Genomic DNA, 27000 nt, shown 5'->3' with positions numbered 1-27000 from the left:
AGAATCCTACTGTAATTAATTTATGAACTAGTAAATATCTCTGATACTAGAGCCAATTTGGCAAATCCCGAAGTCATATTCTTAATCAGTACCATAAACGTCACATAAAACTGTTCAGACGTCGTTGGCACCAAAATCACTGTATACCAGTGTAATCATTTATGTTCAGCTTTTCTGTAGAGGTGGAGGTGCCTCCATTCAGGTGTACTGTCTAGTTTTTCCAAAAAGTTTCTGCCATTTTTGACAGCATAATTACGGTAGCTCAAAAGTCAAAACTACTAAAATACTAACAGACCCCTTTAAAGTCAATGAATCCATCAAGAAATTGGCAGATTCTTTACGAGGTCAGGGCTCTTCAATAAAGATGGGTCCTTACTAATCTTTTCTCTTCGCTTAACATATCCAGAGATACGTGGTATAAGCTATACCTGTAAAACAAAAACTGTGATAGTCTGTCACAAGATTTCTATGCTATATGTATTTGTGTAGTCACTTAATGACTGTGACGTGCATTGTGAGCTCTCAAGGACTTTGCTGACGTCACAATGTGGATGATAATATTTAATAATTATTGAAAAAAGCTATCTCTCATCTGGTTTTAGCTCCGTCACCTGAGAGACCTGATTCTGCGATATGTTATTTACTGGGCTGCTTGCTGCAGTTTTGATAAAATCACCATTTTATCTGCTGTAGATCCACCAGTTCTATACATAACCCCACCCACACCACTGGTTGGCAGCTTTCTGTGTACACTGGGCATAGGAAGAAAGCTGCCAATCAGTGGTGTGGATGGGGTTATACAGAGCTCATGAGTATGGAGGACTACATGGCATCAGGTTTACTAGTCCTCTAGTGATAATCAGTGATTTTATCAAAATTACAGCAAACAGGCCAGTGAGTGACCAATCCCTGGAATTGGGATCTCTATCTCTACGTTATGCTGCTCACAAATTGGTTAGCAAAAACTTGGTGTCAGGTTGACAGTACAATGAGCAGTGCCGTGAGTGGTGACTGTGCACCCCCCTAAAACTGAAAGCCAACTGCTCCCAGGAGGAAATAAGTCAATTTTCTCCCAGTAACTGCAATGTCCGTAAGGCGAGCAGACAGCATTGTAACTCTATTTACCTGTAAATTAACCCTATATCTGCAGGTAAATAGCATTTCCAAGGTGACGGAATCCCTTTAAGGAGTTTGCTTCATACACTAAATGCATTAAACTAAATAGTAAACTGTGTGCAGTAAGCTCCCCCTAGTGGTGACTGCAGGCAACTAGAATGTTATCTTACCTGTCTATGTCTATGCAGGGACTCTGAACCATAGGGTCAATTAAAATGGAGCTTTGACCATTATTCAGATATATCAGAAATAAATTACCACATGATTTCTTCTTATCGCAGCTCTCTCTGATGATGAGTTTAAAGGGAACCTGTCAGCAGGATTGTGCTCAGTAAACTACAGACAGTGTCAGGTCGGTGCCGTTATACTGATTAAAGTGATACCTGGGTTGATGAAATCCGTCTTGTGGTTTTTGTTAAATCTTTAGTTTCAGTTTTCAGTTAATGAGATTCTCGTGCTCTGGGGCGGCCTGTGGGTGGGACTGTGGGTGGGGCAGCCTGTGGTGCTCTGCATACAAATTCATCTGTCCTTCAGTGACCTGCCATCTGTTTTACATACTGCATAGATTATTGTTTTCTTTTTAAAAAAGTATTAGTCAGGGGGGCTTTGGCGGTGGTGCCTGCGCTGTAACATGCTACGATGGATAATAAGCATGTATTAATTTCTTTTAGTCATATAATTTTGCTGGGCAAAAAAAATATCTTAATCAAAATGGTGATGGCGGCCCTGCCTATGCAGTAGCATCTATCGCGCTCTGATAAATGCTACTGTACAGACACAATTTTGATAGAGAAAAAAAATTGGGCTCAATTTTCAAACCAATTTTTCTTTCTCTCTACCATCTATCGGAACGCGATAGATGCTACTGCGCAGGCACTGCAGCCGCTGCCATTTTGATTAAGATAATTTTTTTTCCAACAAAACAATTTGTCTAAATCAAATGAATACATGCATATTATACATTTCTTATGGCATTGTCTCTAATACATTTCTGCCATCACCAAGAGACATCAGTCAGGTCACACGAGTTCACTGCAAGACAATGAGCAGAGGAAGCACACGATGCCCAATGATTCTGCTGGATGGCAGGATGCATCGTCGCATCATGCAACAATGCAGGCTGCCATCCAGATGTAGCAGAGCTAGACCCATCACGGGACAACTGGATTATTATCTTCTTGGCGGACAGGTGAGGAATATTGTTGTTTTTCATTTTAATTCTATTATAGGGGACAATGGCATCACTGGAATGGACAATGAAGTGAGTGTGGTTTAATTAAGATTGATTAAAGGAGTTTGTGTCATTATTTCAATTAAAGGACCTTATTCTGGGTGTGTGCATTTTTATACAAAATGACCATAGGGTTAGTAATGGGGGCGTCTTATAGGTGCCTCTCCATTACTAACCTCTGGGCTTGATGTCACCTAACAATACAAAGGTGACATCAACCCCCTCAACTATTACCCCACTTGGAACCGCTACAGGGCAAGTGGGAAGAGCAAGGCTAAGTGCCAGATTTGCTGTATCTTATAGAAGCGCCATTTCTGGGGCGGCTGAGAGCTAATGTTTTAAGTCTCAGAGGGGGCCAATATCCATGGCCCCTTGCTTGGCTATTATTATCAGCCCACAGCTTTCTGTCTACCCTTTGCTGGTTATTAAATATAGGGGACCCTACATCATTTTTTGGGGGGTCCTCCATGTTAATAACCAGTAAAGGCTAAGTATACAGCTGTGAGCTGATATTAATAGCCTGGGAAGTTCCATGGATATTACCCCCTTCGCATGCTATAAACATAAACATATAAACAAGTTCCTCATCATAGAGACAGACTGTTTGTTCTTCGGGGCGGTCTATGGGCAGGTCTTTCCATGGTTTCTCTGGCTTAGAGCAGCAAGATAATACTCCGCTTACAGCTCCGCACCGGAGCACGAGCATCTCAGTAACTGAAAACCTCTAACATAGATTACACAAAAACCGCAAAAGGGATTTCTTCATCTGAAGTATCATTTTAATCAGTGTAACACTGCCAACCTGACAGTGCTTGTAGTTTAGTTAGCAAACTCCCCTTGAGAGATTCGCTCTAAGGCAGAGAGGGGCTAACCTCTGTAGATAGGGAATACCCTCAAAGTGTCATTTGTTTTACGATGTCTTATTTTCACTTAGCCCTCCTGTTCCTTTTCTATCACCCTGGATAAGGAAAAGTTTTATTAATAACACAACTTACGGTAGTTAAGGCTACATTTGGCACCAGGACTAAATCTTGAACACATAGGACCTAATTTGCAAATTTTTGAAAGTCATTTTTCTTTTGTTGCCTTGTGGTATTTCCTGAAGTTTTTTGTAGCAAATTCATCAAAATGGTGCATGTGGGTTACAAACTTTGGGCAAAGTAAAAAAAAGTCTTTGTGTTTTGCCACTTTTTAGCGCAAAAATTCTCAAGTTCAGCCAAAAATCCAGGTATACATAAAAACAGTCTCTGGGGGGAAGGACTGGAGTACATTTATGACAAATTTTGCGACTTCTTGAAAAGTCACAAATGATGCATCAGGCGAAAAACATCTGGAAAGCCAAAATTCCGCCCATAGTGGTGTGCTTTAAAAAAAAGAAAGAAAGAAAGAAAACAGACAGACACATAAAAAGCTGACTTTAAAAAAGGCGCAGATGGAAAAATAAATATGACACAAACAAAAAAAGCTGCAAAAAAAAAAAGGTGTAAATATAATTTTTTACAAGCATCCCTTATGTTTATAGAACAGATAGGTTATTTATCTAGATAAGTCAGGGAACATTTCTTCTTCTTCCTCTTCTTGAAAGCAATTTAAAGATTATTTTTAAATAAAAAATAATATGTCTCAAAATTCATGCTCATAAGTTGTGGATTTCACTTCCTATATACTATAAGAGATAGGAGCTGTGTTTTTATCAACCATTTCTAAGGAACATTGTGTTCCCGCTCTCGTCCTTACCATTTCTCATTGAGGTTAGGATTGTGAATATCCAACGTTCTTATATATTTTATTTTGTATCATTTAATATTACGATGCTGTTCCTCGGTGCGGGCACCATTGAGAGCCGCCGGTACACTTTACAGATATTAGACCTGTGCCTGAGAGTCGTGTAACAGACACTGCTTTCGTGATTGATTGATGGAGCCTACATGACTATACTCTTTTATACCTACTCCTCAAGTCACTTTCCTATTTTCACCTTAGTTTTCTTAGTTTGTTTTTTGGATGAAGAAAAAAAAAATACAATATACACATCTTTACTGGTTCTTCAATGCTGCAATGTTTAAAACATGGTCTCTAGAAGAAATGCATTAAATAATGAAAAATGTGAATTGTGCCGTGTGTAGTCATAAAGACATTAAACACTTCCTACTGCAGATTGTTTTCATTTTTTTACTTTAATTTTTTCATCCCCTCCTGTTTTATGTGCAATGACTTGTAATTTTTTTTCCTATATTTTTTAATGCCACCATTTATTTTACCATATAATGTAAGGGAAACTATAAAAACAATTTTTCCAGGGATGGAACGGAAAAAAAAAATCAGTAAATACTATATAGGAAAAATGACAAATCTACTTGATTCTGTGAGTTAGTACAATTATCATGACACTAAATTCATAATAGTTTCTTTATGGCTTATTTAAATATACAAAGTAAAAAAAAAAAAAAAGTAAAAAGTTGACTTATGTTACCATTTTCTGACACTTTATATTATTTTTTAAAACACCACTTCAGCGGGATTTTTTTTTATTTTACCGTTGGAGTGGTGCTTCAATTCTAAGTTCCCCGACCTTAGTATTATTCTTATTCCAGCTGCCATTTTGGCCTAATACCGCACTTTAAATCACTTTTTTTTCCATTTCTCAGGGATTTTTTTTTTTTTTCTATACTGTGTTTACCATACGGGATAAATGTGACATTTTATTACTTTCAGACGAGGATATACCAAATATAATTATTCTTATATTTTTTATGAGAATAATGGAAAAGTGAGTACCTTAATCTTGTACATTTTTATACTTTTTTTTACTGTTTTTATTTTTAAAATCCAAATAAGGGACTTGAACATGAGATGGCTTTTGCATCGCACTGTATTTTCCCGTCTGCTCTACTAACCTCTACTTGTTAGCAATGCATAGTAGATACAGAGGTCTTCGAAGGGCCCCTGACTGCTATAAAAACCCATTGTTACACAGTCACTATTGACTGTTGGATCCAAGGGGTTAATTATTTCAGATCTCAGCAGTAGAAGGCAGATGCCAGCTGTATAACACAGCTGACACCTGCCCCAAATGAAAAGTAAGCTGAACTTAAGGGTCTGCTGCTGTGAAACTCGGCAATCAGGTGTAGTCTGTTGTATATACTTGTTCTCAGATATCGGCAGCGTTGTCTAATGTTTATCTGGGGCCTTCCGGATTGACTTCTTCAACAGATGATGTTGGGGGAGAGAATAATCAGGTCTTTTGGAATCCGGCTGATCCTTTTGTTATCAATGAAAAAAAGTAATTTTCAGAGGAATCCAGCAGAGAAAACAGGAGCATTTGGCCAAGAGTTGCACTTCCTACATAATGGGGAGCAAGGTCTGGAAATCAATTGTTGCTTGCATCCAATACTGACAAATTTCCCACTTTCCTTCTTCCTGCAAAACTATGTTCATGCGTTGCTTTTTTTGCTGCGTTTTCTTCTGCAGCCAAAACCTGGTCATTTGGCAGTAAAAAAGCTACAGCTAAAACTAAGATTTTGCTGTCTTTTTTGATACTTTTCCTGCTGCTTTTTGCTGCATTTTCTAAGATCACAAACTTCAGCTTTGTTTTCACCTAGCAAACATTAAAAGTACAAGGTATTAGGCCACCAATGCAAAACGTATGTGAAACCATAAAACATTTTAGTAAAAAAAGGCAATTTGATCAAATAATTTAAGGGAACAAGTTTTTTAGATCTGAAAAAATAGTGTCAATTCTGAACGAAACAGCTGGATTCATGTATGAAGCACAGCCATGAATTAAGTTTATATGAGTTCATTAAAAAAATACACAATTGCAAACGTAAAAACAGCGGTCAATGTTTGCTTAATACATTGGTATGGCTTTGAGTTAGTAGGGTATTGTTTACTCTAAGGTTGTGATCACACATTGCACTTTTTGCTGCATTGTTTTCTGCAAATTAAAGTCTTCTTTTTATAGTTCAGAAGAAGCCATGAGATTATAAAAATCTCATGCACACATTTGTTTTAATTGGTGAGGCATTGTTTCCTTAACACATTGGTCGGGCATTGAGTTGGTGAGGCATTGTTTACTTAACACATTGGTCGGACATTGAGTTGGTGAGGCACTGTTTATTTAACACATTGGTCGGACATTGAGTTGGTGAGGCACTGTTTATTTAACACATTGGTCGGACATTGAGTTGGTGAGGCATTGTTTACTTAACATATTGGTCGGACATTGAGTTGGTGAGGCATTGTTTACTTAACACATTGGTCGGACATTGAGTTGGTGAGGCATTATTTACTTAACACATTGGTCGGCATTGAGTTGGTGAGGCATTGTTTATTTAACACATTGGTCGGGCATTGAGTTGGTGAGGCATTGTTTACTTAACACATTGGTCAGGCATTGAGTTGGTGAGGCATTGTTTATTTAACACATTGGTCGGGCATTGAGTTGGTGAGGCATTGTTTATTTAACACATTGGTCGGGCATTGAGTTGGTGAGGCATTGTTTACTTAACACATTGGTCAGGCATTGAGTTGGTGAGGCATTGTTTACTTAACACATTGGTCAGGCATTGAGTTGGTGAGGCATTGTTTATTTAACACATTGGTCGGGCATTGAGTTGGTGAGGCATTGTTTACTTAACACATATCGCTAGATTAATTAAAGTATACTTGGAATCAGGAGACATAAAATCACAAAAAAAATGGTTTTCACATCCTGCTGTACCTGCAAAAACTGATAGCAGCGCTTTTGCTATGTTTTTGCTACGTTTTTGCACTTACTCATTGCATTCTGTGGGTGAAAAAATGCTGTGAAAATACCTGAGATTTCTAAAATCTCATAGTTTTTGCTGGTACTGTAAAAACAGCTTTTAATTTGCATAAAGAATGCAGCAAAAACACAATGTGTGAACATAGCTTTCAGGGATTCATCAAGGTTAATAATTCAACCACAGTGATGACTGCAGCTCCATTTGAACCCATCAGTGTCATGGTACTAGGGTATAAGAAGCTCAGGACCCTAAACCATAGAAGGCGGTCCCCACCAAATGTTTTGATCAAGGACCTCCCAAACACTTAAAGGAAACCTGTCATAAAAAAAGGTTTTACTTGCTGCCATACTGCTAATTTGACTGTGCGTAGTGAGCGCTGACTGCTCACAGCTGCAGTGCTGCCCCGATGACTGGAAGCGAGTAGCTGCAGGGGGAGTATAAAATCACTTTCTCCTGCATTTATACTTCCAGTGAGGCTTTTACACATATTCAAAACATTATTTAGCTGCAGAATACCTCTATGGCTGCAGGTAAAATAAAAACAAAACTTTTTTTTATGACGGTTCCCATTATTGTGGTCTTGGAGATAATGCAGAGGCGCGGTATGATGGGTATCACTCTTCATAAATTTGGTTGGTGTACGTAGTCAGTACAACCTGACTGACTGTAACATAGCAAAAAATAAATCATATAAGTTTCCCAAGTGAGATGAAAGAATATGATTTTATAACTTTATAAACTATATTTTTTCATCTTTATTTTTTTTTCTATTTTTTGTTACAGAGCAATATTCCAAAGCGATTCACTGGAAAGTATTCATAATCACGCATTTGCGAAACTTCTCAACCTGACAGAATTGTAAGTGCAATTGCTTTTTTATTTCCACTACATATCTGTAGTTTACACACTTAGCTGAAAGAATAAATACAATTGGGGACACATTAGAACAAAATGATACTGTGGTATAAAAGGTATCTTCCCCTTCCATCCAGGACTAGAATAACAATAATAATGGCTGTTGGCTAAATAATTCACGTTTTCTTATTGAGGATCGCTGAGTTTAGTGAAATATTCATTTTCATTATAAGTTGTAATGCTACTCTTCTCCTGTGGGAGTGCTGTGGTGGAATAAAACACTTGATATTAGGTTGCTCCACAGAATATAGTTGACTGGTGGCGACACCATGGGACTGGTTTATCATCAAGGGACAGTTCTAACAAAAATGGATTGTCCAAAGGTGATAAACCCTTTAAAGCTAATTATTGGGCGCATTGGTTATTATTTAATCCACTCAATGGATTCAATCAATGTGGGTCTTTCCACCAGGACCCCTACCAATTGCTAGCACAGGTGACTTATGTTGTTATGTTGTTCCCACCATAAGGTACAGGTCATCATGTATTCAGTAGATGAATGATAATTTTATACACTGGAATACCCCTTATATTTCTCAAGCAAACCTTGGACTTAAAGTCCACAGGCCGCATGAATCAAAGATTGGCTTCTGCATTCCAAACATCTATATTTTACATTTTACCACTGCAAAGTTTTATAGAAAACATACAGTGGGGAGCATAAGTATTTGATACACTGACAATTTTGCAAGTTTTCTCACCTACAAAGAATGTAGAGATCTGTCATTTTTATCGTAGGTACACTTTAACTGGGTGAGACAGAATCTAAAAATAAAAAACAGAAAATCACATTGCACGATTTTTGCATAATTAATTTGCATTTTATTGCATAAAATAAGTATTTGTTGTTTGAGGTCAAACCTAAAATATAATATTATATTTTCTTTTTCTTCTTCTAATTTTAGAACAATCAGAAACACAAAAAATCTGGTCCATATTGGGCGTGGAGCCTTTGGAAACCTACCAAAATTAAAATACTTGTAAGATATTTACTTTTCCATCATATAGACTTTTCTGCAAACACAATGTATAAATTTCTAATGGACAGAAGAAATATACGTTAACCCGTTTCGTCATCTCATTGACTTTTCACATACTAATGGACGTGCATCTTTCCATTGGGGTGCTCGGGCAGAGGAAATTCTATCAGTCAAAAGGTAATGAGAGGGAATTAAGGGACATTCATTGGGACAATACTATACTTGGGGACTGTCCTTGTCAGGCTGGTAGACTCACACAGGGCATGACAAGGTAACTCACTAGTGCTTTATACCAATCCTTTTTCCTGTGATTATGGACGGCTTACTTTGGACAACGAACCAATTTTTTTATTCATGTGCACTTGTGATTTTTGAGCACTTTATATTTATTACATTTGTTGTGGGATTGTTTGTCCAAATATATGTTTCTCCTGTTTTTAGTTATTTATATTAACCCCTTCATGACCTTGGGATTTTTCGTTTTTCCGTGTTCGTTTTTCACTCCCCTCCTTCCCAGAGCGATAACTTTTTTATTTTTCCGTCAATTTGGCCATGTGAGGGCTTATTTTTTGCGGGACGAGTTGTACTTTTGAACGACATCATTGGTTTTAGCATGTCGTGTACTAGAAAACGGGAAAAAAATTCCAAGTGCGGTGAAATTGCAAAAAAAGTGCAATCCCACTCTTGTTTTTTGTTTGGCTTTTTTGATAGGTTCACTAAATGCTAAAACTGACTTGACATTATGATTCTCCAGGTCAGTATGAGTTCATAGCCACATAACATGACTAGGTTATTTTTTATCTAAGTGGTGAAAAAAAATTCCAAACTTTGATAAAAAAAAAAAATTGCGCCATTTTCCGATACCCGTAGCGTCTCCATTTTTCGTGATCTGGGGTCGGTTGAGGGCTTATTTTTTGCGGGCCGAGATGACGTTTTTAATGATAGCATTTCGGTGCAGATACATTCTTTTGATCGCCCGATATTGCATTTTAATGCAATGTCGCGGCGACCAAAAAAACGTAATTCTGGCGTTTTTAATTTTTTTCCCGCTACGCTGTTTAGCGATCAGGTTAATGCTTTTTTTTGGTTGATAGATCGGGCGATTCTGAGCGCGGCGATACCAAATATGCGTAGATTTTATATTTTTTTATTGATTTATTTTGATTGGGGCGAAAGGGGGGTGATTTAAACTTTTATATTTTTTTTATTTTTTTAACATTTTTTTCAACTTTTTTTTTTTACTTTTGCCATGCTTCAATAGCCTCCATGGGAGGCTAGAAGCAGGCACAACGCGATCGGCTCTGCTACATAGCAGCGATCTGCTGATCGCTGCTATGTAGCAGAAATGCAGGTGTGCTGTGAGCGCCGACCACAGGGTGGCGCTCACAGCCACCGGCGTTCAGTAACCATAGAGGTCTCAAGGACCTCTATGGTTAATGGAGACGCATCGCCGACCCCCGATCATGTGACGGGGGTCGGCGATGATGTCATTTCCGGCCGCCCGGCCGGATGTGGTAGTTAAATGCCGCTGTCTGCGTTTGACAGCAGCATTTAACTAGTTAATAGGTGCGGGCAGATCGCGATTCTGCCCGCGCCTATTACGGGCACATGTCAGCTGTTTAAAACAGCTGACATGTCCCGGCTTTGGTGCGGGCTCACCGCGGAGCCCTGCATCAAAGCAGGGGATCTGACCTCGGACGTACTATCCCGTCCGAGGTCAGATAGGGGTTAAAAGTTAGGTCTTAACCTCCTACTATAATCTATCCTTGCTGTATACTTACCACTTTCCAATGGGACACAAAAAGGCAGTACCTTTCAACTTGGGATCATGATACCCGACCTACCACTACCTAACAGTGTTCAGCTCCAAGAGCTAACAGAGATATAGCAGTGTTTGCCTACTTAATTCTTTACATGCCTGTAAAAGGGACAGGGTTATCCCCCCCCCCCATACTAAATTTATAGTTACCAAAAGGAGGAACCCTCCTTACACCTCTAATGAGGTCCGATATCATCTATTAACGACAAAATTGACTACTAATAATTAATATCCACTTAATACCACAACGTTATCTTTACTTTATACTATACACTAACTGTTATCTATTCCTTATACTATATACTAACTGAGACAAAACTGTGTATCAATAAAGGGTATTTATTACACACACACACAAGTCTGCAGTCTATAACATACATATATATTTATACCCAAGCTGGAGACTATAAATATATATATATACACAATATACGGATATTGGGCTATGTGCACACGTTCAGGTTTTTTTGCATTTTTTTGTGTTTTTTCGTGCTAAAAACGCTATAAAAACTCATTACAAACGCATACATTATGCATTCTATCATTTAGAATGCATTCTGCATGTTTTGTGCACATGGATGCGTTTTTTTCTGCGAAAAAAACGCATCGCGGTAAAAAAAAAATGAGCATGTTCATTATTGTTGCAGATTTTCTGAGTATTTCCCGCAATTCTATGCATTTAGGAAAAACAAACAAAAACGCATCAAAAACGCGGTAAAATCGCGGTAAAAACGCATGTGGATTTCTGGCAGAAATGTCCGGTTTTTGTCAGGAAAATTTCTGCAAGAAATCCTGACGTGTGCACATACCCTTACAACTCTAATACAGTAATACCATTACAGTATACAGTGATATCTCAACAGTATCACACAGTAATAACCAACAATATCCAGTAATATCACAACAATATCACCACAATATGAAAACCCACAATTAACTGCCCAATTACCCAAATCACACATGCAATATCAGCCCTCCCATCTATAGCTCACTAACCCTAAGGCCTAAGAGGTTGCAAGGCCTAGTAAGAAAAGGGGATACAGATATACTCAACCACCATGTGGATCCATGATCATACCAGCATGCAGGCACTGCAAAAGAGAGTGAGCACATGTGTCTTGTGCCTTTTATGTCCAGCTAGAAGAGGTGTGTCCAGCCCCAGGTGTGTGGGGATGAGGTCACAAGTCTATTGTCCACTGTCCTAAGTCCTAAATGAAACCTGATATACCAGCTTGAGGAGGGGGCTACTGAGCACATGTTGGGGAATTATATATAACTAAACACATCTCTATGTAAAGATATACATTTTGGAGCACTTCCCTTCTACATTGCCCCTGTTGTCGAGAACACGACAATGAAATTTGCGGGACATTTTGTGCTGGGATTTATTTGCCTACTCAACCCCATTTATAACCAGTGACAGTTCAGGATGGAATTAAGCATAATTCTGCACTTAGGTACCTAGACATCATCCACACTGCCATCAGCTCTTCCCTGCTGTTCACCGTAACCCACATCTCTATCCACAGAGTACACCTTCTTCTTTCTTGGATCTTAATCAAAGTCTTTTAGTTGTCAAAATCAAAGACTTTTGTTATCTACGTATAATCTCTGTGGTCATGTCGTTACCGGTCTTCAGGTGTCGGCCTATCCCAAAGTCGTCTTACTGGTCAGACTCTGGAATGGCTTCACCCTTACAGTCCATAGGTCAGCAAGCGTCATGCTGTGCATACCCTTCACCCTGCCAGACCTCACGTTACTCTATTTTGAGTATATCTGGCTTCATGAGACTACTGGGTGTCACAGTCTGTAGATGGGCCTCATGGCATTTTTGTAGCGGAGGCATGACTTCCATCAGGCACGACTTCCATCAGGCACGACTTTACTTTCATCAGACATGCATCAGACATGACATCCATCAGGCACTTCTCCTTTATTCTTGATTGAAGATAGTTGATGAGGTTCCTCCATAGATAGATACACAGATCTTTACTAGGCAGGCCAGAATTTCTGGAGTAGAGAGTGATGTCACAATACCTAAGTAGACAGCGGGAAGAACATCATCTAATTCTAACCGACATTCAATCCATCCCTTACAAACTTCACCATTACTAGGGTTAAAGTGGCAAATAACTTAGAAGCTGTGGGGACCTGTCCCTAGAGAACCTCACTCTTTTTCCCCATTCACACAAAACACATATATTACAATTATTTGTGCAGCAAATAAAAAGCATAAAATTTTAGCTTGGACAATTTTTTATAGGCTCTTCTGCAGGCGTCCTTAGTCCAAGATGCTTTGTCTTCAGACAGAGCCCTGGAGTCTTGAGAAGTTGAAGAAGCGTTCTTTGTAGAATGAGGCTGTGTTTACAAAAACGGGCCTTAAAAATTTTGGTATCCAGTAATGATTAGTGGTTTGATCTGCAAAGGTCAGTACCTCAGTTATCACAGATTAGCAGTTGCTAGAGGAGCACATTTTGTAAGGCAGACTCGTTTTCCATCTCCAGAGTTACTGGTTAAGTCTCTCTCTTCTGTAAGGCAGGCTTCATACTCGCATTCGGCAGAGCTGCGGACGGCAGCCTGCTTCCTCTGTGAAGCCCTGCCCACTGCTGCGCCTCTTCCTTCAGCTCCGCCTATGTCTGCATGCGTTCTGTGTACCCTATCTTTAACGTTGGGTACACAGGCCATGCGGATGTATGCGGATGCCTCCGCATGCATCTTCACGCTGCGCTGACCTGCACCAACGCAACATGTTAGGATTTTGTTGAAAATGAAACATGCGGAGGTATCCGCATACATCTGCATGGCCTCCGTACCCAATGTTAAAGATAGGGTAAGCAGAACGCATGCAGACGTAGGTGGGGCTGAAGGAAGAGGCGCGGCAGTGGGCGGGGCTTCACGGAGGAAGCAGGCTGCCGTCTGCAGCTCTGCCAAATGCTAGTGTGAAGCTAGCCTAAAGTATAAGCTCTTATGATCAGCAGGTTCCTCTCACTTCTGTAAAGTGTAACCTCTTATGGTCAGCGAGTTCCTTTCACTCTCACTTGTAAAGTATAAGTTCTTATGGCTAGTGGGGTCCTCTATCTCTCCTGTAGGGTGATGTTGTTTCTAACCTGTAGAGTGTAAGCTCTTATGGTCAGCAGGGCCCTCTGTCGTCTGTATATTGTAAGTTCTTATGGTCAGTGGGGTCTTCTCTGTCTTGCCTGGAAAGTGTAAGCTCTTATGGTCAGTGGAGTCCTTCCTCTATTGCCTGGAAAGTGTACTCTCTTGTGGTCAGTGGGGTCTTCTCTCACCTGTAGAGTTTAAGCTTTTATAGTCAGCGGGGTCCTTTCTCTGTCCTGGTAAGTGCAAGCTCTTATGGTTAGTGGGGTTCTGTCTCTCCTGCCGAGTGGAAGCTGTTATGCTCAGTATGGTCCTCTACCTCTCCTTTCCCCCATGTGCATTTTCTGAGCAATCAGAAGCTTTCCAGTATTGCGAATCATGCAAATTTATTCACTGCAAAATGATTTTTAGGGGAAAATATGGCGGATGTCAATTTCAAAATATCTGCTCATCTCTATTATCCAGCACGAACTGACCTTGCTTTTCAGAATTCATAGAGGAACTCTTTACTCATCTTCATTCATCAAGTCTGTGCCTATGTGACTTTTGTTCTACTGTAGCTACCTGTGCCAGTGAGTAAAATACACAAAATCGAACATACCTTGCTAATTTTAACATCTTATCATCCACCTCTGCTCCCTTACTAATCTCACTAACTCACCCCTCCCCCTGTCTGACAACAACCTACTGACATTCTCTTCCTTCTCCTCTCCCAGTGTGCAACCCCCACTCCACAAACTCACTCACCCTTGCAGAAATCTCAAACACCTCAATTTACAATCACTCTCTGAGTTCCTTCTCCCTCTTACAGACTTAAGGTACCGTCACATTAAGCGACGCTGCAGCGATCTAGACAACGATGCCGATCGCTGCAGCGTCGCTGTTTGGTCGCTGGAGAGCTGTCACACAGACAGCTCTCCAGCGACCAACGATCCCGAAGTCCCCGGGTAACCAGGGTAAACATCGGGATACTAAGCGCAGGGCCGCGCTTAGTAACCCGATGTTTACCCTGGTTACCATTGTAAAAGTAAAAAAAAAAACACTACATACTTACATTCCTGTCGCGTCCCCCAGCATCAGCTTCCCTGCACTGTGTAAGCGCGCTGGCTGAAAGCAGAGCGGTGACGTCACCGCTGTGCTTTGCTTTACGGCCGGCCGGCGCTGACAATGGGGGACACAGGGAAGCTGACGCTAAGGAACGTGACAGGAATGTAAGTATGTAGTATTTTTTTTTTTACTTTTACAATGTTATCCAGGGTAAACATCGGGTTACTAAGCGCTGCCCTGCGCTTAGTAACCCGATGTTTACCCTGGTTACCAGTGAAGACATCGCTTAATCGGCATCACACACGCTGATTCAGCGATGTCAGCGGGTGATCCAGCGACAAAATTAAGTCCTGGACTTTCCCCAGCGACCAACGATCTCCCAGCAGGGGCCTGATCGTTGGTCGCTGTCACGCATAATGATTTAGTTAACGATATCGTTGCTACGTCACAAAAAGCAACAATATCATTAACGATATCGTTATGTGTGACGGTACCTATAGCCTCCCTTCATGATACAGATGCTGCTGCCACTTTCTATAACACCACAATAACAGCTACACTCGATTCGGCCGCCCTGCTCATGCATAGCAAAACTCATACACTCAACAGGCAGCCCTGGCTGATGAACTCAACCAAAGAACTCAGACGGGCCTCCAGGATCGCTGAGCAGAGATGGAAGCGATCCCGCTCTACTTGCCGACTACTTCACTGCATACAAGCAGTCCCCCACCAGCTTCACTGCCGCAAATCAAACTTACTTCTCATCTCTCATATCCTCCCTGTCTCACAACCCTAAACAGCTTTTCAACACTTTCAATTCTCTACTCCGTAACCCCCCCCCCCCCCCCCCCCCGCAGCCCCTCCCTCCCCTCTCATTTCTGCTGAAGACTTTGCCTCCTTCATTAAACAGAAGATCGATACGATCAGAGAAAGCTTTGGCCCACAGCACCCAATGCCCCTCTTAGCTGCTCAACCCTGTTCCTCCAAAACCAGCTTCTCCACCATGGCAGAAGATCAGCTCTCCTCACTCCTGTCAAGATCACACCTCACCACTTGCATGCTTGACCGGCTCCTGTCCCATCTCATCTCTAACCTCACCACAGTCTTCATCCAAACCCTAACACATCTATTCAATCTATCACTCACAACAGGTGCCTTCCCCTCATCCTTCAAACATGCTAAGATCACATCCATCCTCAAAAAGCCCTCCCTCAACCCATCCTCTGTGTCTTTACTGGAACAACATGTCCATCTTGAACTGTCTCCCACCTCTCCTCCTGCTCCCTCTTTGACCGGTTACAATCTGGCTACCGACCGCACCACTCAACTGAAACTGCCCTAACTAAAGTGACCAACAATCTACTAACTGCCAAGAACAAGCTACACTGCTCTGTCCTCCTTCTCCTGGACCTGTCTTCTGCCTTTGACACTGGAGACCACTCCCTTCTGCTGCAGATCCTCTCATCTCTCGGCTTCACAGACTTGGCCCTATCCTGGATCTCATCATATCTGACAAACCAAACATTCAGTGTCTCCCTCCCCTACACCACCTCCTCACTCTGCCCCTTGTCTGTCAGTGTTCCTCAAGGCTCAGTTCTGGGACCCCTACTCTCCTCCATCTACACCTTCGGCCTGGGACAGCTCATAGAATCCCACGGTATGCAGTATCATCTCTATGCCGATCACACGCAGATCTACCTATCCTTGACCTGACCTCACCTCCTTACTTACCAAAATCCCACACTGTCTGTCTGCTATTTCGGTCATCTTCCCCCCATCTCACTCTACCCCTCCACCAGACCTATCTATCAATGTCAATGGCTGCTCACTTTCCCCAGTCAACTAAATAGCAAAGCCACTAGAGACTCAGCCATGCCCATAGAGCAAGATGTTAGCAACACAGGTGCAAAATACCAGATCAACAGCCACTCTCCACATACCCACTCCTGGAGGGGTTGACTGCCCAGTATACAATTGCACAATAAAGGCCCACATAGGCGTTGTTGACACAATGGTACTGCATAGTGTCTGGTTCACAGCCCATTAGTCACGCCCCTACTTTTCAATTAGGCGGGCTGGCCAGTACACTCTCAATGCATCCCAGTGCGAACACCCCTCATGTGAGACCGAACGTGTTTGGGCTTGGCTGCACCCCGAAAAATATAGTGCAAAAAATATTCAAAAATAGTGAGGTATTGGTTGATATTTTGGCCAAAATACGCAAGCTCGTAACCCACGCCAAGGGTCCCCACGCTTACGAGTCCTACACTGAACTAAATAGCAAAGCCACTAAAGACTCAAGGTCTACAAAAATTCAATTTTCAACAGCAGAAAAAAAAGGCAGCAACACTTACCTGCCTGTTGTGAATTCTGTTGTCGAACTCCCTCCTGTGGTCATGAATGGTACTTCGGCGAGTTCTGTCCATGGAATCCCTCTGGTGGCTGTGAGTGGAGCTGCTGCTTCTGAGGTTCCTTCCACAGGTGACATGATTTATCCTTTGGTTGGCTGCTCTATTTAACTCCACTCAGATCGTTACTCCATGCCAGCTGTCAATGTTCCTGCATTTGTTCAGTTCGCTCTTGGATCTTTCTGGTGACCTGTCTACTCCAGCAGAAGCTAAATTCCTGCCAGTTATTATTTGTTCATTGTTGCCATGTCCAGCTGGATATCATGATTTTGCCTTACTAGCTGGAAGCTCTGGGACGCAGAGTGGCATCTCCGCACCGTTAGTCGGTGAGGAGGTCTTTTTGCACACTCTGCATGGTCTTTTGTAGTTTTTTGTGCTGACCGCAAAGATACCTTTCCTATCCTCTGTTTGTTTAGTAAGTCTGGCCTCCCTTTGCTGAAACCTGTTTCATTTCTGCGTTTGTGACTTTCATCTTCACTCACAGTCAATATATGTGGGGGGCTGCCTTTTCCTTTGGGGAATTTCTCTGAGGCAAGGTAGGCTTTATTTTCTATCTCTAGGGCTAGCTAGCTCTTAGGCTGTGAGGAGGCGTCTAGGGAGAGTCAGGAACGCTCCATGGCTATTTCTAGTTGTTGTGATAGGATTAGGGGTTGCGGTCAGCAGAGCTCCCACATCCCAGAGCTTGTCCTGTGTCAGTTTAACTATCAGGTCGTGCCGGGTGCTCCTAACCACCAGGTCCATAAAATCTGCACAGATCTTAGAACAAATGCACTGCAAGGTGCAGCCTGCCCATAAAGCAATATGTTAGCAACACAGGTGCAAAATACCAGATCAACAGCCACTCTCCACATACCCACTCCTGGAGGGGGTGACTGCTCAGTATACAATTGCACAATAAAGGCCCACATAGGGCGTTGTTCACACAATGGTACTGCATAGTGTCTGGTTCACCACCTATTAGTCACGCCCCTACTTTTCGATTAGGCGGGCTGGCCAGTACACTCTCAATGCATCCCAGTGCAAACACCCCTAATGCGAGACCGAACGTGTTTGGGCTTGGCTGCACCCCGAAAAATATAGTGCAAAAATTATTCAAAAATAGTAAAGTATTGGTTGATATTTTGGCCAAAATACGCAAGCTCATAACCGACGCCAAGGGTCCCCACGCTTACGAGTCCTACACTAAACTAAATAGCAAAGCCACTAGAGACTCAAGGTCTACAAAAATTCTATTTTCAACAGCAGAAAAAAAAGGCAGCAACACTTACCTGCCCAGATCTTAGAACAAATGCACTGCAGGGTGCAGCCAGCCCATAAAGCAAGATGTTAGCAACACATACTAGATCAACAGCCACTCTCCACATACCCACTCCTGGAGGGGGTTACTGCCCAGTATACAATTGCACAACAAAGGCCCACTTTCCCCAGTCCCACACGCCCGGTGCCTCGGGTGATCCTCGACTCTGCCCTCTCTTTCAAGCCACATATCCAAGCCCTTGCCTCCTCCTGCCATCTCAAACTCAAAAATATCTCCCGGATCCGCGCATTTCTGGACCGCGACACCACATAAAACACTAGTGCATGCCCTTATCATCTCCCACCTCCACTACTGCAACCTCCTACTCTCTGGCCTCCCCTCTAGCACCCTGGCACCACTCCAATCAATCCTGCACTCTGCTGCCCAACTAATCTACCTTTCTCCCCGCTATTCCCCAGCCTCTCCCCTATGCCAAGTCCTTCACTGGCTTCCTATCGCCAAGAGACTCCAGTTCAAAACCCTCACAATGACAAACAAAGCCATCCACAACCTGTCTCCTCCATACATCTGTGACATGGTCTCCCGGTACTTGCCTACACGCAACCAATGATCCTCTCAAGATCTCCTCCTCTACTGCCCTCTCATCTCTTCTTCCCACAACCGCATCCAAGACTTCTCCCGTGCTTCCCCCCAACTCTGGATCTCTCTACCACAACACATCAGACTCTCGCCTACCATAGAAACCTTCAAAAAGAACCTGAAGACTCACCTCTTCCGACAAGCCTACAGCCTGCATTGATCCTCAACCTACTGAACAGCCGCACAACCAGCTCTACCCTCTCCTAGTGTATCCTCACCCATCCCCTGCAGACTGTGAGCCTTCGCGGGCAAGGTCTTCCCTCCTTATGTACCTGCATGCCTTGTTTTTTGCTCATGTTTAATTGTATTTGTCTATATTTGCCCACTTTTTATCATGTAAAGCGCCATGGAATAAATGTCGCTATAAAAATTTATAATAATAATAATCATCATCTTGTATCAGTCTCTTTTATTGGAAATAATTAATAGGATTACGTTGATTCAGTATTGCAGCATGTGCGCTGGTTTGTGTTGCCCGTCTCGCCAATGTTGCCTTTCATGTGATTATGACAACCAACTCACTGTCCGGTTACTGATTAGCCCTGGTCGCTGACACTTATTACTTAATGACGGCTACAACAGGAGCTGGTCTGACGACTGTATGAAACTTCAAAGGGTTATAAGGGATGATAGATTCTAATGGCAAAGAATGAGCATCTGTCAGTGTTAACGCCGCACGTATTCCATGTCAAGACAGGCTGCTGGCAATTTTATATAAAAATAAATACCTACAAGTGAATGAGCATAGAACACTATTCTACCCCGGAGCAACACGGAGAGAAAGTCAATGTATGCATTCACTGTAGTCAGTGTTAAGCTATTAATCTGGAGACATCAAGCTTGAATGGCCTGAAATGTAATTAGCAGAACCATTCTGTCTGTTTGTTGCTTGGTTTGATAAATGGCTCAGTGATTCACTGAATTTATGAAAGCGCAGAGAACAAAAAACAAAATATAGTCATAAAATAGAGTTTATTGAATTTAAAGGGATTGTCCCATGAATGAAAATGATTTTTCGAAGGGCTCACACTGGATAACAAAAAACAAAGAAGGGATTCAAACCCTCATCAATTTCCCTGAGCTTCCTCTCCAATGCTTGCGTGATCCCCACTGATCTATGCATAGTGGTTCTGTCACAACAGAAATGACATAAAATGCCCACTCAGCCAATCAGTGATTGAGACTGGTCACCGCTGCAGGCAGTGATTGGCTAAGTCATTTCAAGACATGACCAGATACTAGAGATCAAGGGGTAAGAATCGAAGTAGGCGTTGTGATGGATCAATCATTCAATAATGAATTAAGGATAAAATCCATCATGGCAAACCTCTCCCATTATGCTGATTTGTTCCTTCAGAAATATGTAATTCAATTCAATTATATCCCCACATATGGGATTCTTCCCATTTAATTATGGAACTTAGAAAGCTTCTGCCTATTCCTCAATGTGTTTTCTTCATCATCGATGCTAGTTCCTTGTATTCCAACATTGACCATCTGCTGGGATTGGCTGCTTTGGCTTTGTTGTACGTCAAAACACTTTCATCCCCACTTATCAGAGGGATTTTCTTTTGCTCACTATTGAGTACATACTCATAATGTCTTCTCCTTTGAGTATGTGACCTATTGGCAGGTTAAAGGTTGTGCAATGAGGACGAGATTCACGCCCAGCTATGACAACCTGTTCATGGGGCGTTCGAGACCCTCCACATTTGGCGGTCCCCCTTGCCGAGGGGTCACATCCTCTTCTCTAGGAGATTTATGGATGCTTTGTTCTTCATTTGGACAGGGACTCAGGAGGAACTTGATTCATTTGTGTAATCATCTCAACTTCATGGGGGTTGTATTCACGTCCACATTTTTGGACCACCTCCCAGGGATGGTTTGAAAAATCCTGTATCAACCATACGGATTCCTGTTCAACTGTAATAGGAGGGTTCATTTTCCATGAGGCATCCCCATCGTTTGGTGAGATTGTTCCAATTATTCATGTACCCCCTATCTTTTCTTTGTCAACATGATCTATATGATTATCAGTGGTACTGATTTTCTTAATGTGTAAAAATTTGGTAATGTTGACAATTATTGCTGGCAGTGGTACTATTATTCTTTTGGATCTATGTACCTTGTTTCTTTCCTCTGCCTGATTATAAAGGTCTATCAGTTTAATGACTGTTTCAAGTTAAGGGAGCAGGGAAGTCTGCCTATATTAGCTAGTGGTCTCTAGACTTATAATCCGCTTCCTATCTGGTTAGCTTTTGCTAAATATATGTTTGATTTTTGGTATCGTGTCATGTCATTTTAATAGTTTTATTAAATGTTGTTTTTGGTTCCCATTTTTTGCCATTTTCTACTATACCTTGGGTACTTTTTTCAATTGATTTGGGTTTGTAAACCTGTGCTGAGTAGCATTTTGAAGGATGCTTATTAATGATGAGCGAGTGTGCTCGTTACTCAAGTTTTCCGAGCATGCTCGGGTGTTCTCCAAGTATCTTGGAAATTATGCAGCTGCGGGGACTCAAACATAATCTACGAGTACGCCCAAGATACTTGGACAACACCCAAGCATGCTCGGAAAACTCGAGTAACGAGCACACTCGCTCATGACTACAGTAATGCTTATGATAGAACCAAAGTCTTTGACCAGTCAGATTGTTTGGCCAAAATTATGGACAAAGAGATTTTGAAAGTAGTAGAGAAGCTCATCACTAAGAATAATGACAATTAATTTGGATATACCCACATTACCACTTTTCACAAGTCCCTTAATGTTTTGAGAAGTTTGTTAAATAAATATTGGTTCATTTTGGGAAATGATCCTGATTTCACTATGCATTTGCCCAAGGCCCCTAACATTGTTTTTAGAAGAAATAAGAAATTGAATCTAAAAAACCTTGTTGGCCCAAGCCATTTTTATTGCTGTATAATTGAAGCAGCTCATTCTAACCTATATAAGATCTCGGAAAAATGTTTTATGTTGCATTCATCTTTGGATGGTGATGGTCCATCCCTGAAATGCGTATTGTCCATTTAACAGTTGATCTTCATTAATCTGGTCGGTTTCCTCAATTCAAATCTCCCTGTTTGTATCTGTCTTTCATCTCCTTCACTTCCCTGTAAATAATGAATTAGGACATCTTAGGTGTTTTCTGGAACGTAGTTACAACGACTTTTGGAAAGACCATCAATATCAGATCAGTGGGGATCAAACTTTCAGTTACCTCATTAGGGACTTCTGCGCTCCCCATTCATTCCATTGCTTTCATTGTTTGCAAGGCACACTCTTAGATTTTCTAGTGCCTATGCCTTCACTTGAATGTCTACTTATTGCAAAAACAATGGGGAGACAAAGAGCTCAATAGGGTCTTATCCACGTTACACAGAGGAGAATATACACCAAATTTGCTCACCTGGTTAGGATGAGATTAGAGCATATAGATAGCGGGTGCTGCAGATCCACAGGTCTTCACCGACCAGAGAAAATAATGTCTTCAAAGGGAGTTAAAATTCTGTGCTGCCGCTGAGATGAATTTCAGGAGAGTATAGTTAATTCACAGTGGTTTTATTCAACGGGTTTCAGGAGTCTCATGCCCCTTCATCAGGGTGTGGTATTTCCTGATAAAGGGGGCATGAGACCCCTGAAACGCGTTGAATAAAACCACTGTGAATCAACTATACTCTCCTGAAATTCATCTCAGCGGCAGCGCAGAATTTTAACTACGAATCTCCCTTTGAAGACATTATTTTCACTTGAATGGCACAGTGCTGTGTAGTAACAGGCACAGTCACTGCAAAATGTATGGAGTTGTAGCAGTGGTGTTCACTGATTAACAGTCAGAAGGGGTATCCATAGTCAAACCCCGACTGATTTGAGAAGATCTTTAATATTGGTAATGGGGGAGGTCTTTTGTCTGGGACCCTCATTACTATCTGAAGATCTGAAGTAGAGAGTAGCTATGAAAAGTTTTTCTCCCTCTCTAGAGGACCTAATGCGTCTGTATCAGAAAAGCTAATGGCTTAAATCAGTGTCATGTAATGATTCATTTTCCCCTATGATGACACTGCAGGAAAATTAGACATTGTTGCCAGGTTTCCACACAGATTACAGCTGATTACTAAGGGTTCTAGAAGATTGACATCCTCCTTGGAATATGCGAAATCTCTCTTCCGGAAGTAAGAGAACGTAGACCCTAGCACCTCCTATTCTATGTAGCAATGCTAAAAGTCAATATGTACCCTGTAACGAGCCTTGCCACATGACTTAGGATAAAAGCCAAACCAAACACTCTATTAACTGATATGTGCTTCAGGGTGTTTGCTCCTCAGTGCGAAGCAAGATGTCTGATTTGGCAAAGTTAGAGGCTTCTTGGCAGGGGTTTAATGGGTAACGTCTCTCATTGTTGAGAGCACCAAGACGGCATATTATTATATTTATAGGTCATACAATGCTCCTCTGGGAAATGAAAATTGCAAATTGTCTCTTCATAGAGGAAGAGGACTTGAGCTCTATTGCTATCGATTGGAAGTAGAAATCCTAAAAGTTAATATCGACCCTTTAACTATACTTGATACTTGATTACAAGGTCGATATTGACTTTTATGATTGCTACTTCCAATAGGTGACACTAGAGTTCTCGTCCTCTTCCTCTCTGAAGTGGCAATTTGCATGGTCTATGAGTCTGCTTATCCTCGCATGTCAAGCATGTCATGCTCCACAAGGAGAAACATTACCTTTTAAACCCCTACACAGTTTGACACTGACTAATCCATGACTGTGTATTGACACACCCTTTTGACAAATGGAATAATAAAAAACAGTCCTGTGTTTCCAAGAGGCGTAACAGAGGGACCCCACAATGTAGAATATTACAATTACATTTTTAATTTAATGGAAAATATAAATATTTATGAAAAATTACATGTTAGAAATGCTGGCTGGTTCCCACATATTCTGATGTTTTCACTAATATATACCATCAAGAGCCCATATATTCTGATGTCATCACTAATATATATACGACCAGGAGCCCATACATTCTGATGTCATCACTAATATATATACGACCAGGAGCCCATACATTCTGATGTCATCACTAATATATATACGACCAGGAGCCCATACATTGTCATCACTGACTGCTGACGTGACAGATGTCCAGAAGGCAGTCATTGACACACTCCACAAGGAGGGTAAGCCACAAAAGCTCATTGCTAAAGAAGCTGGATGTTCACAGAGTGCTGTATCCAAGCATATTAATGGAAAGTTGAGTGGAAGGAAAAAGTGTGGTAGAAAAAGGTGAACATTTGGAGAACCCAGGTTGAGACAATCAAGTAACCTGGCCTCATAAATCAATGTCCCGTGTAAGCTTCCTAAGCTTACCGCTTCCTCCTTTCGGTGGGTGCCCATCAAAAGAGGGGTGCCACTGGTTCGGGTAGTTGGTCCTGGATGCCCTGAAGACGCAGATGTTCTAATTCCCAGTGAGCCAGCAGAAGGGTGAGACTCCGTCATTTGCATCATCCTGTGTATTTGCTTGGACTGTTCTATATGTTATTGACTGTTGTTGATCAAATAAAGTATCACCCCGTTTGTGTTACACTCATCCTGTGTTGTCTGAGTAGTTTTATGAACATGGGAAAGGAGTGCGAGCATTCAGTGGGATAAGCCCAGGTCCATGCGGTCTTTCTAAGGACAGCCAGGACAGCGGAAGAGAGCACCCACTGACCCTCGTGTCTCCACATTTATTTTTTTTTAATTTTTCTATGCTGTTCCCTGGCAAACGCCAGGAATGGGTGGATCAATGTGTTTTGATAATTTTTATATTTTGATGATGTGGTTAACGATAATATCTAAGGTGTTAAATTGATCAAGATCAGAGTTATCTTTCAGTTCAAGATTGATGCCAAAGGATTACTGTTGGACACTGTTGTGGTGTTAATAATATTCAGTTTGCTGCTGGCACAATGAGGAGGGAATTCAGCTGTCACTATTTATAAGGGGCACGCTACCTGCTATGTAATAATGAGCTTTGTCCTCCAGTGCATCGCAATGAAAGAAATAGCTTATTACTCAATAAGCGCTGCCATCACGCAGAGCACAGGCAATGTCTTTATGACAGGACTGGTACATGCTATTAGTGCTGGCGCTGTCCGCAACAACGTACCAGAATTCAGTTACTCCAGCTAAGAAAATACATCATCTCATGTCCCCCATTAGATGGGTGACATTATATCGCTGAGGGTCATTCCCTACTAGCACATACACAGTGTTCATGTCAGTAAATTAATTATGTCAAGTCAGTGTTTGTGTCAGTAAATGCAGCGTGTCAGTAAGTGCAATAAAATCAGTCTATCAGTAAGTGCAGTATGTCATCCAGTGTTTGCTTCAGTAATTACTAGGCATGAGCGAACATGCTTGGTGACACTCAGTTATCACTCGAGTATCACGGTGCTCGAATGTACTCATTACTCGGTGAATAATGGGCGGTGCTCTATGTAATACTCAAATCCCCACCCCACCTTTTAGGCACTTGTTACACAGCCAATAAGCATGCATGGATTACCTGTGCGTCACTGTAATGCGTAGCCATATTGGTTGCAGCATTACTGTGATTGGCTGGCCATGTGACATCATCAGGGGAAAGAACAGGCACCACCTATCTCGGCACACTGATGTCATTTCACAGCTCTGTGACTGTCACGGGGCTACCACGACAGAGAGGTTCCAGAGAACTGCAGCGCTCTGGGCCTCGTTCACACACAGTGAACAGAAGCTCTTCTCCTGTATTCTGACCTGGCTGCTTTGTGCCAGCAGTGCAGGAGTTAACCTTGTTGCTGAGTTGCTGTGAGCTGGGTCTCTCAGCTGAAGTGGATTTTGTAATCTCCTCCTCTATATAGACCCAGCCTTGAATACAGCTATTGTCAGTGATCAGTTCTGCTGCCTGGCTTGGAGGTTGCAGGAGTGTAGTATTTGGAGCTTGGAGGTTTATGTACAGAGATTGGTGTCTGCTGTTTTGGTTGCATGTTAAACCTGTTTTCCTTCCTAGTTTTTTCCCTCTCTTCCCTTCTATGTGTTAACTCTGTGGTTGTGTGAGCATTTGGTGAGTTTGTGACTTTTAGTTACCTTGTCTGTATACCCTGTTTATTGTTGTATTTATACACTGGTGCAGTCCTCCTCCCTGGGGGGAGGGGGACCACTGATAGGGCCTGCACATGAGACAGGGATACGCTGGCGGCTCAGGCCTCCTAACCATCATAGGTACCCCTGAGATAAGGGAAAGTCAGGGCCCCATTATAGTGGCAGGGACAGGTGCGGGTCCCAGTACGCCGTCCTGCCCCTTTATTGCCGTTAACGGCGTGACAGTGACACTTCACATTAGAGGGAGAGAGTGCTTGTTTAGGCCTGTGTGTGCACAGTATAACGAATCAGAGGCCTGTAGTGTTGATACTGGTGCTGAAGCTGAGCCATCATACTAACAGGCCTTCTAAGGGCTAAGATCATTTGCTTTGCTGTTTGTATCACATGCAATCTGCATTTAGACTTGGAAGGGAGAGTCACAAGAGTAGGGAGATGGACTGAATGCAATCAATAGACAGGGATTAGGGCTGTGCAGTCCAAATAAATAGCTGCATTTTGTGAAGGAGGGGTGAAAAAATGCAATATATATTTGCTCCATCGAGTATTATGTGAGTTGTGTTACTTTTTTGTGTTATATAACACTCAAA

General features: G+C 41.8%; 1 protein-coding gene across 1 annotated transcript in view; it reads left to right on the top strand.

Moving 5' to 3' along the window:
• The window catches only part of LHCGR (luteinizing hormone/choriogonadotropin receptor), a 200024-nt gene that overhangs the window by 105993 nt on the left and 67031 nt on the right, over positions 1-27000 (top strand). Inside the window, exons 3-4 of the mRNA XM_069767895.1 lie at positions 7900-7974; positions 8937-9011. Of these exons, the coding sequence (XP_069623996.1) occupies positions 7900-7974; positions 8937-9011 (150 nt within the window). The remainder of the gene's footprint in view (positions 1-7899; positions 7975-8936; positions 9012-27000) is intronic.

The sequence above is a fragment of the Ranitomeya imitator genome, chromosome 5 (assembly GCF_032444005.1).
Source record: "Ranitomeya imitator isolate aRanImi1 chromosome 5, aRanImi1.pri, whole genome shotgun sequence".
NCBI lineage: Eukaryota > Metazoa > Chordata > Amphibia > Anura > Dendrobatidae > Ranitomeya > Ranitomeya imitator.
This window is presented reverse-complemented; position numbering and strand designations above follow the sequence as displayed.